The following is a 12,054-nucleotide window of genomic DNA, read 5'->3' as shown; positions in this document are numbered from 1 at the left end:
GCACCACCCTGCAGGTTATTCCCTTCAGTCTTGAGTGGGGATCTAGGTGGCACAATCAGAATTCACTGCAAGGGTTTCTCTTCCAAGCCTCTACATTCAATCACCCTAACCTCTTCCCTTGGCTTCTCACCTAGGTGTTAACGTCTCTGGATTACCTCCTGTCTGCTTTCTGCATTCTCCAACACCTGTCCCAGCAATTCCTCATACTAGAGCCTTTCCTCCTGTTCCTGTTGCTGACGGATGCACTTCTTCCACCAAAGTGACGCCTATGCTGTCAGGAAGGAACAGGCAGGGTGAGAAACCCCCACTTTTGGACTGATTTTGTGCCCTTTCGACCAGGTTGCATATAACCCTGAAAGGTCAGGTTGGGAAACATCAGGATGATGTTTTACTTTCAGCTCATTGGTACTCCCAGAGTCACCTACTGGTACAGCAATCTGGAGTGAAATAACCAGTGACCCCACATCCTGTGCCCTCTGAGCGTATGCCCCGCAGGTAGGAACGCATCTGAACCCTCGGAGCCCCTTCAAGTATAACCCAGTAACTGCATTTCTGACCTACTAGTGCACAAAATGGCTCCCTCCTGATCTGAAAACATTAACACAGTCACAAACTGAGCAGAAGCCTAACTTCACGTAGAAAAGACTCAGGCCTGAGGCTCAGTGACTGAAACATGGTCTAAATGGGTCCTAAAGGGGTAGGCGAAGAGTTGACTCATTAGAAAAGACTCTGATGCTGGGAGGGATTGGGGGCAGGAGGAGAAGGGGACGACAGAGGATGAGATGGCTGGATGGCATCACTGACTCGATGGACGTGAGTCTGAGTGAACTCCGGGAGTTGGTGATGGACAGGGAGGCCTGGCGTGCTGTGATTCATGGGGTCGCAAAGAGTCGGACACGACTGAGCAACTGATCTGATCTGATCTGAAAGGAATAGGAATGAATCGATGGTTTCTTCTCTCCATTTCAGGCTGCACCAAATCTGGTTTTCAGTAGAACTAAAATGCAAGAGACCCAGACCAGCATATCCTAAACAAACAGCTCTGGTCAGTTCATCAAGGATCCATCAGCACATTTACGTGTAGACACAGGGGTTTCAGGAGACACATCTGAACTATAATTCGCTGGTTTTCATCACCAGCATTAAGAAGCAGTCAGAATACAGTTCGCTTCAGTTATCCAGAGCACAGTTTATTAATGAGGAAGGACTATGATTCAAATGATTAATTTCACAGGGGGAGTTTAAACCCTGGTAAGCACCACTCGTGTAATATGTACTATGAACTTGATTACAAGGAAGAAGCAAAACACAAATCATTAATACCCCAAAAATCCCTCACTGAGAATAAGTCTCCCCACCTCCCACAACGTATTAAAGACTTCAAATCTAAAAACCTAAACATATGTTACAACATTTAACATTAAGACTGAAGTTTATCTTTTTAAATATGCTTTAAAATACACTGAGTGTCTTCTCTCCTTCCGTTGATTCTCCACTTATGTGAAGAAGCCTTTTTCATTGTTTTTCTCCTCCATGTCTATTGTCTTCTCTGTCCCCAGGCAGGACCAAGGAGGACTGAGTAGATGCTGAGGTTGTGACTGTGACGTCTGCTCTGCAGCCCGTGTGTGCTAGCTCCGGAAGTGGTCCTCGCTGCTGGGGGGCACCTCCTTTTGTAGGTTTGCCCTGCTGGTCTTTCCGGCAGCTTCAAGCCAGGGATGCTGAAGGACCTGGTGGGCCGTGTAGCGCTTTTTGGGGTTTACCACCAGCAACCGGCTCACCAGATCTTTGGCAGCTGTTGGAATGATAGAAGGATGGAAAAATGAGATGGATGCAGATGGTTCGGAGTTTTCCTTTTCCGTACAGGAAATAAGGACACAAACATCTGTGTTAGCAACAAGCGCTGGACCAGAGCACCACTGGCCCTCAGAACTATCTGTCATGATGGAAACTTTCCACATCTGCACTACCCTCCTAGGACTGCTGAGCATTTGAAATTCATCTGGTGCAACTGACGCACTGAATTCTTCTTGCATTTCCTTTTAATTCACTGACACTTAAATTCAAATAGCCCCATGCAGCTACACGGCTACCATGTTAGACGTGGAATCGTGAGGTCAGGCCCACCACTACCACCCACGGCGCCGTCCAGCCCAACAGGACACACAGAGGCCATGAACCACACTTAAGCATATTTTAAATGTGTAAATCAAGGGAAAGATTTCACCTGAAAGGGCCAAAAGGGAGGAGGACCACACAAGCTTCTGCTCCACTAAAAGTACCTCTGACCTTCACCCTCTGACCTTCCAGAGCTCCTGTGCCCCGAGGACGCCCCTAGAGACCTGACTATTCACAGGTAAAATAAGCATCTCTAGTCTGTCCGACTCATAGACACTTCTGTATGTGAGATGGCTTTGATCTTTCCAAATGAGGATTCCACGTTTCTGATATTTTTCCAGTTCTGAGGTTCTTCAACTGGCTTTGAGAAAAGTATCTGGTCACTCCAACTGGTGGTGAGACTTACATCTCAAAGCAAGTCGTGTGTTTGGGATGCTATGGAGATCTACACAAAGCTAGCAGGAAATAAAGGAAAGCAGAGGATGTGGACGGCCCAGGTACCGTAGCCAGTTCTCTGGGTATCGTTTCACACGTCTGACCTGAAAACAGGCTCTGCAGTCAGATCCCAGAAGGGGCTCCAGCTCCCCACCCCCACCCCGCTCCTGCCTGGGAAGCCCAAAGTCTCACCATCAGAGATATTGTCCCAGTAAGGAGCCAGGAACTCAAAGCGGCCGAGCTGGATGATGTTAAAGAGCTCCTCCTGGTCCCTCTCTGGGCTGCGGAACGGGGGGAAGCCACACAAGAGGATGTAGAGGATCACGCCTGCGGCCCACATGTCCACCTCCAGCCCGTAACCTGTGCAGTGGAGGCAGACACACATCATCTCTTAGCTGCCATCTTGGTATGGAGCGGGTCTCAAAACCACACATTCAGCCAACCAGACAACTCTGTGTGTATCCATCCTGATGTCTCTATTGAGTCAGTGAGTTCAAAATTTAACTCACCCCGTTCCCATCTCCCAAAGAGCTTTCTTTTCCAACACCCTGTGTTAGCTGGCGTGAGCCCTACTGCCCTGGCTTCCCAGAATTCATGTAGCCTTACTTGTTTTCTTTTTTCAAATATTTATTTACTTATATGTTTATTTGGCTGTGCCAGGTCTTAGCTCCGGCGTGGGATCTTCAGTCTTCACTGTGGCACGGGAACCTTTTGTTGCAGCATGCAGGACTCTAGTTCCCTGACCAGGGATCGAACCTAAGTCCCCTGCATTGAGAGTGCAGAGTCTTAGTCACTGGACCACTAGGGAAGGCCCTAGCTTATTTGCTTTCTTTCCTCTCTGACCCAAGAGAGTAATGCCTCCATTAAAATGTCCATAGTCACTCACTACTCTCCTGTCACACTGTCACCACATTAGCACAGCAACTCTGCTGGCCACACTGAGTTCACACTCGTTTGTGGGGAACCCAGGCTAACCCTCCCCATCCAATTGCACTTCCCTCTGCTCTACTGAGGCTGGGTTTTCAAAGTCTCTACCACCCAACTTCCATGCATAGGCTAATCTCTGTATCTTGGCTTCCCTGATGTATTTGCTGCTGGGATAAAACTCTCTCTTCTCCCCATCCCCAAGCTTATAACCCATCTAGAGCTTTCCCATCTTTAGCCATCATAGGTGGTTTAACTGATTTCTCCTGGAGTACAAGGATGGCTAATTATAATTATTCACATACTTGGAGGCATATAATAATGATGAAGATGATTTCCTCATATATCCTTTACAGAGTCTATCACTTAAATAGTCCATTGGATCTGTAAACAATATGCAATATACATATATTATTCATGGGGTTTGAATTGGGACCTCCTTTTCGTTTAATTGCGAGGTTAGAAAAGGAGTTTTAAAGCCAATTACCATAAGAACTGCTCCATATCTCTCCCTTAGAGGTAGCTTTGGGTGAGTGGCTAAATGACCTTGCTTGCTTGAGTTTCCCATTCAATTCTCCACCATCTTTCATCTCACTGTCCCACCAATACACATACACACACACACACACACACACACACACACACACACGCAATCTCTTCTCTGTAATAAGAGCAGCCCTGATGAGGAAAAAGTTCTCATGCTTTGGTCAAGGAGACCTACATCAAATATTTAATATACAAGTGCAAATGCAGAGCCAATCTCTGAGATTTTTAACTGCTTCATGTTGAAAAATGTGAAATTTAAATATGAAAAAGTAAACACTGGTTAGTAAGCGAGTGTAACTCGAGCCATGTGTAACTTTTACCTTTCTCAGAGAGGATTTCAGGAGCTACATAAGTTGGAGTCCCACACACAGTAAATATAGGCCTCACCACATGCTTTGCAAGACCAAAGTCAGCCAGTTTCAAGGTGGTAGATTTGTCCTCATTTCGCTGAACCTGTAAGAAACCAAAATCCCCAAACCACCAAAACTGTGATGAGAACAAAGAAGGAATAGAACAACGAACATAAAAATTCAGGACAAGCAAACAAGAAAACACAGGTGCTTATAGATTAACCTGACACTGACAAATTCAACTTGATCTCAGTGACACTTGCTTACTAAAGAACCAATGAGTTAGATTTTCTCTGCTGTCCAATGTGGTAGTACCATACTGTCACAGATGGCTATTTATTAAAATTAAATCAATTTAAATCGAATTAAATTAAAAATTCAGTTTCTCAGATGCACTAGCCACGTTTCAAGTGTTCAAACGCCGTCTGTGGCTAAGGGCTACCATAGCACCACGAAAATCTACAACATTACCATCATGACAGAAAGCTCCATTGGGCAGCACTGAGTTAGAACAAGGATCAGTGATGTTTTGAGCAAGTGTGTGCATGCCTGCTCAGTTGCTTCAGTCGTGTCCAACTCTGTGACCCCATGGACTGTAGCCAGACAAGCTCCTCTGTCCATGGGATTCTCCAGGCAAGAATACTGGAGAGGGTTGCCATAACCTCCTCCAGGGGTTCTTCCCAACCGAGGGATCGAACCCAAAAACTGCAGGTGGATTCTTTATCAACTGAGCCAGCTGGGAACCCCATTTTCTGAACACAGACTAGCTTTAACGAGAGCTAGAAAAAATGCTGTGGGTAACACAAAATCTGAGCAGAGGGAAAAAAAGGAAAGGAAGAGAAGTAGGAAATGGAATGAAAAAGTAGGCAAATAAGCAGTGGAGGCTAAAATTATATGGTTTACCTAACAAACACCTCTGTCACGTTTCTTCAGGGCCAGGCGTTGTTTATAACATATTGCTACTGCTAAGTCACTTCAGTCGTGTCCGACTCTGTGTGACCCCATAGACGGCAGCCCACCAGGTTCCACCGTCCCTGGGATTCTCCAGGCAAGAACACTGGAGTGGGTTGCCATTTGCTTCTCCAATGCATGAAAGTGAAAAATGAGAGTGAAGTCACTCAGTCATGTCTGACTCTTAGCGACCCCATGGACCGCAGCCTACCAGGCTCCTCCATCCATGGGATTTTCCAGGCAAGAGTACTGGAGTGGGGTGCCATTGTCACATAATCCTCATTGCAGTCTTGTGAGGCGCTCACATCCCCATTTTACAGATAAGGATATGGAGGCACGGTGACACAGTAAATGGTGAGCTGCAGTTTGAACCCCAAACACTTGGGCTTTACAGTCTGTGCTTATAACTTGTGTATGACCCCAGATCTTCCAGCAAAGGGTTATTTCTGTTGCAGGAAGCAGCACTTATTGGGGCTGGAGGGCATTAGGCAGGGCTCTGGTTCTCCCTGGGCCCCATCAGTCCCACGGCACAGTGACACCCAAGAATGCAGGGCGGGCAGCCCTGCCCCCCTACCCCCACCCCCCGATCTCCCCAGACAAGGGTAAGTGCTCCAAATATGCTTTGGTTCCTGCCAGAGAGCTTACATCTCTGTAAGCAGAATATGTCTTAATCACTGAGCCCGAGTCACCATTGCGCAGGCTAATCAATGTCTCCATAATTAACCTGACCTAATGGTATCAAGATTGCCCAGAGAAATATCAATAACCTCAGATATGCAGATGACACCACCCTTATGGCAGAAAGTGAAGAGGAACTAAAAAGCCTCTTGATGAAAGTGAAAGAGGAGAGTGAAGAGGTTGGCTTTATCATGGCATCTGGTCCCATCACTTTATGGAAAATAGATGGGGAAACAGTGGAAACAGTGTCAGACTATTTTTCTGGGCTCCAAAATCACTGCAGATGGTGATTGCAGCCATGAAATTAAAAGACGCTTACTCCTTGGAAGGAAAGTTATGTCCAACCTAGATAGCATATTCAAAAGCAGAGACATTACTTTGCCAACAAAGGTCCATCTAGTCAAGGCTGTGGTTTTTCCAGTGGTCATGTATGGATGTGAGAGTTGGACTGTGAAGAAAGCTGAGCGCCGAAGAATTGATGCTTTTGAACTGTGGTGTTGGAGAAGACTCTTGAGAGTCCCTTGGACCGCAAGGAGATCCAACCAGTTCATTCTAAAGGAGATGGCTCCTGAGTGTTCTTTGGAACGAATGATGCTGAAGCTGAAACTCCAGTACTTTGGCCACCTCATGCGAAGAGTTGACTCATTGGAACAGACTCTGATGCTGAGAGGGATTGGGGGCAGGAGGAGAAGGGGACGACAGAGGATGAGATAGCTGGATGGCATCACCGACTCAATGGACGTGAGTTTGAGTGAGCTCCGGGAGTTGGTGATGGACAGGGAGGCCTGGTGTGCTGCGATTCATGGGGTTGCAAAGAGTCAGACACCACTGAGCGACTGAACTGAACTGAATGGAAATCATAGATGTAGAGCTAAAACACTCTTCTGCTTTGGTCTGTGTGTGGAGACAGACAACAGCCCTGAAGAGGACTGGGGAGGTAATTATGAGAATAATTTACAGTAGAAAATCTAGTTTGGAAGGGAGGGACAAAAAACCACATGCTGACTTAAGTTTCCAGATGGGCCATCTTCATGAATCCCATTTGCTGGGTGACTAATGAAAAAAATCTGTGCCTTGCAAACATATGTAAATATTCCCAACCAAATGATCAGCAGTAAAAGCATGTGGCTGATTGAATACACCAAAATAAACCATGTACACCTTTGCAAAATAACAAAGACACCCTCCCCTTCCTCAGAGAAACCCCCTGATTCTAAAACCTGGCTGCATAACAGAAGGAGCAGATGAAACATGAAGGAGACTCAGTCGTTCATTTTGAAAATTTTCATGAGATTTATTCTGAAAATGCATTATGTTAAAATGTCCATGTGCTGATAGACATATTTTTAAAATACCAAATCTGTTTTCTTAAAGAAAATATTTTATGGCTTTTCTAAAATAATATATTGCTTCTTATCTCCCTTGCTTTTCTCTTCAAGCCTCCAAATGATGAGACCCACAGCAGAAGCTGAGGGGTGGGTAAGATCTGCAGGGCTGTTTGTTCCTTCCAGAAAGTGAGATGCATCGTGTTTCTAATTCTTCTGTCTCCAGCCTCTGCTGTCATAAGTTATGTAACATTTCTCAGGGCTGTCAGGGTGTCTTGAGACTTCTTGTTTACTTCACCTACAAGACCAGCCTAACTACATTTAAGCTCACACCCTGACAGTGTGAATTTTGTTTTGGGCTTTTTGTTTTCCAACAGGCACTTCACAGTCTTGGCTTTGGAACCGTTTTTATCTTAATCCTTAAATTCATATGAGTGACATCCTTCTGGAATAACTCTTCCTCCTAGAATTTGTGGAAAAAAAATTTTTTTAATTGAAGTATAGATTGACTGCCCCGACTGGCTCAGCAGAAGAGTCTGCCTGCCCATGCAGGAGACAGAGATTCGATCCTTGAGTTGGGCAGATCCCCTAGAGGAGGAAATGGCAACCCACTCCAGTATTTTTGCCTAAAAAGAAAATCCCATGGACAGAGTCCAAAGGGTCGCAGAGTTGGACATGCCTGAGCACACACACAAAGTTGATTGACAATGTTGTGTTAGATTCTGGTATCCAGCAAAGTGATTCAGTTACATATATATATATATTTTTTTCATATTCTTTTCCAATATAGTTACTTATAAGATACTGACTATAGTCCCTTGTGCTATACAGTAGGACCTTCTTGGTTAGCTATTTTATACATAGTAGTGTGTACCTGCTAATCTCAAACTCCTAATTTATCCCTCTCTACCCTTTCCCCTTTGGTGACCATGTTTGTTTTCTGAGTCTGTTTCTCTTTTGTAACTAAATCCATTTGCATCATATTTCCAAGTCCACATATAAGTGATATCGTATTTGTCTTTCTCTGACTTACTTCATTTAGTATGATAATCTCTAGATTCATCTTTTTTAAAAATATTTTTAACTTTTTAATTAGAGTATAATTGCTTTATAATGTTGTGTTAGTCTCTGCTGTCCAACATGAATCAGCTGTATGTATACATATATCCCCTCCTTGAACCTCCCTGTCATCTCCCCCATCGCACCCCTCTAGGTCATCACAGAGCGCCCAGCCAAGCTTCCTGTGCCTTACAGCAACTTTCTTCTAGCTGTCTATATCACACATGATAGAGTATCTATGTCCATGCTGCTCTCTCGCTCATCCCACTCTTTCCTTCTCCCTTCTTCTGTGTCCACAAGTTCATTCTCTATGTCTGACTCTCTCTTCCTGCCCTGCGAAGAGGTTCATTAGTACCATTTTTCTAGATCCATATATATGGGTTAATATTCCATATTTATTTTCCCCTTTTTGACTCACTTCATTCTGCATGACAGACTCTAGGTTCATCCACATCTCTACAAATGCCCCAATTTCATTCCTTTCTATGGCTGAATAATATTCCATTGTATATATGTACCACATCTTCTTTATCCATTCATCTGTCTATGGACATTTAGGCAGCTTCTTGTCTATTGTAAACAGTGTCACTATGAACATTGGGGTGCATGGATCTTTTCAAATTAGAGCTTTCGCCTTTCCCAGATCCTTTGTGCATGAATGGGATTGCTGGATCATAGGTAACTCTATTCTTAATTTTTAAGGAACCTTTATACGATTCTCCATGGTGGCCACAGACAATGTACATTGTGCAGAACTTCTGAAACCATCAAATTCTCCACCCAAATGGGCAACTCATCTAAAACATCCTCCCACCGGGCTATCATTCACTTTGGCTGAAATCTCATGATGAAAAGATCCCACAGCTTCACGTGGCAGACCATACTGATTATAATCAGCTTAACATGTGAGGAGGTTCACCCCATGCTGATTCAGAATTTCATCCTCACCCCTGTTTTCTAAAATCTGCCCTCTGGGAAGGACACACCACTTCCAAAGATGGGAAACAAGTACCAGGATCCTCCCCCCAGGTCACCTCTGGCTTCTCTAACAGGCTCCCAGGTGGTACCTTCCTGGCCCATGCTTGGCTGAGGGCCCGCCCACAGCCCCTGTGCCCACATCTGACCTTGCCCTCAGCCCAAATCTCCATTTCTCTGCCTACAGGACTATCTAAACTCACTTCTCTAGGTCACATTCCTTCTGGGGCTTGTTTTCAATTGCCCTCCAAGACAGAGTGTTAGAGATTACTTTATATGTTACTTCAAGGACGGTTGATCCATCTAGGTCCAAAGTCCCTTTTCCCAGCCACACCAAACTCCCCTTCTTTGAATCCAGGCAATCTATATTATTTACATTAGCAGCCCAGTCACATCCAGACTGTCTCAAAGATTCAAGAGGAATCATTCTTTTTCTGAGCCATTAACAACTTCCTCTCCTTCAAGGCACAGCAGTCTGGTTTTTTTTAATTAATTTTTGGCTGTGAAGGCACAATTTAAATGAGATCTTGCAAGGATCATCTCTGAACAGCAGGTGGCAGCACAGTACAGACCAAACAGCAAGCGGCTGCCCTAAGAAAAGGGATAAAAAGCTTCTTTATCTTCAACTTCTTACTTGATCCTTCATGCTTCCTCTGGCCTTCTCCCTCCAAGTTTCCACTTCTAACTGTCCATGAGGACTGGAATGACCTTAAAAACCAATTCACATGGAAACGCCAATGTCTAAAATCAACTTACATGTCAACAGCAAAAAAACAGCAAAAAAAAGCATGACTGAAACAATCAATGGGGATGAAATTGTCCCTGGGACCTGTCACATGACCAGCCTATGACACGCCTCTGGTGTCTACACATCATCACTTCTCCGGCTCCTGTTTGCTTCTCCCAGGGCCTAGTCAACACCACACAGCGCATTCCAACCCCGCCAAGGGAACACAGGCTGACAGAGAAGCAATTAACACTGATATTTCTGCAAGCTGGAAATTCTCATAATTAAAACTTCTTTTGCAAGCTCTCAGGAGTCTACATAGCCCTAAAGGAAGAAGGAAACTAGCATCTTATCAAGAAATATGATCACTAGAAATAAAGTAAGCTCAGTAACACAGCCCTAAAATTTTACTCTAGGGCCCAATTACCAGATATAAATATTTCTGCTGGTGAAAACAACATGATAAGCTTGTTGGATCCATTAAGAGTTCTTGGCACATTCTGGAAGTCTCTAAAGGCAGCCACAATCAGCCATGTAATCAAAGGTTAGTTCTGACATCATCACTCTCCCATTTGGCAGAGACACGTATTGATACAGACAGTAGCCATCCATTAAAGGAAGAAACAATCACTTTGATAATACAAAGCAGAATACAAAATTAAAGACGACCCAAGAGCATTAATTGATGGACAGCAGTCACCATGGTGATATTTGCTAATATTAACTCTCAAAAGACCAGCCAAATTAGCAACATAATTATAATATCAGGAAATTTAGAGATGACACCTTTCTAAACCCAGATAATGAACTTATTGTCAAATCCAACACTCCCCAGATCTCTTTCTGAAAAACCACAATGCACCGATGCTAAGTAGCATTGAAATTCTGACATAGTATGTTGAACTTTGAGTGAATGTATGCTTAGTCATGTCTGACTGTTTGCAACCCCATGGACTGTAGCCCACCAGGCTCCTCTGTCCATGGGATTCTCCAGGCAAAAATACTGGAGTTGGTTGCCATGCCCTCCTCCTTCCCGACTCAGAGATCGAACCCATGTCTCCTGCATCTCCCACATTGGCAAGCAGTTTCTTTACCACTGAGCCACCCGGGAAGCTCATGTTGAACTTTACTCACCCAGAAAAGGACAAACACAGTTTAGAAATGTGATAGGCCCATTCATTCAGAAAAATGCCAGCTGACAGATTATCCACAGGATATAAGAGATATTCCCCTATGCCACTAAATTTGGCTCAGATCTGTGGCTTTGTACAGCTTATGAAGGGGCCACACCACCATGAAAAAAAGCTTTTTATTTAAAAACAAAAAAAGTGGGCTTTCTTAAAAAACAGAAAATAGGGTCTAAATATGTTACAATTAACACCAGTTAACAACTCTTGTACTAGTTTGAAAACATAGCTATGCTGCAGTTTTCATCTCTCTCTCAAGATACACGCACACACACACACTTCACTGCCTTCAAGGGCACTAAAACATATATGAACTGAGATATAAATCCCTGAAGAGTTGCTGAATGACTTCTCTCAGGCAGTTAGCTTGTCCACACTAAATACACTCCTTGAAGTTTTTTTATTTCCTGAAGCAAACCTCTTCATGCTATCTGCAAGTGCTGACTTTCTTCATTTAAAAAACTATTGACAAGTCAGTCGCTTAACACAAATGAGAGTCTCTCCCGCCCAAGAGATGAGCCAGCTTGACAACCTGGTTCTGGGACCTCGCAGAGAAAACTCAAGCTCAGATGACTGTCCCCTAAAGAAAACGATCCTACAGGGTAAACAATCTTACTCCACATCCTCAAGAACATGTATCAGTGTTCTAATGATTTTTTAAGCACAGGCCCAAAGTGTCCCACACCCAGGCCTCTAATCTGAATCATTCCTGCTTACACAACTCAGTGAAAACAACAGAGGATCTATAAAGAACACTGCTCTATCATGATTCCAAAGTGGCC

General features: G+C 44.2%; 1 protein-coding gene across 1 annotated transcript in view; it reads right to left on the bottom strand.

Annotated features, from left to right (window-relative positions):
- Nucleotides 1-1,194: 1,194 nt before the first annotated feature.
- Nucleotides 1,195-12,054, bottom strand: part of DCLK3 (doublecortin like kinase 3) — a 42,202-nt gene continuing 31,342 nt past the window's right edge. The window contains exons 3-5 of the mRNA XM_070358872.1: nt 4,341-4,473; nt 2,743-2,910; nt 1,195-1,792 (exon numbers count right to left, since the gene is read on the bottom strand). Of these exons, the coding sequence (XP_070214973.1) occupies nt 1,629-1,792; nt 2,743-2,910; nt 4,341-4,473 (465 nt within the window). The 3' untranslated portion in view covers nt 1,195-1,628. The remainder of the gene's footprint in view (nt 1,793-2,742; nt 2,911-4,340; nt 4,474-12,054) is intronic.

The sequence above is a fragment of the Bos mutus genome, chromosome 22 (genome assembly GCF_027580195.1).
Source record: "Bos mutus isolate GX-2022 chromosome 22, NWIPB_WYAK_1.1, whole genome shotgun sequence".
NCBI classification, from domain to species: Eukaryota; Metazoa; Chordata; class Mammalia; order Artiodactyla; family Bovidae; genus Bos; species Bos mutus.
Note: the sequence above shows the minus strand (reverse complement) of the source record. Positions and strands in the feature narration are given on the sequence as shown.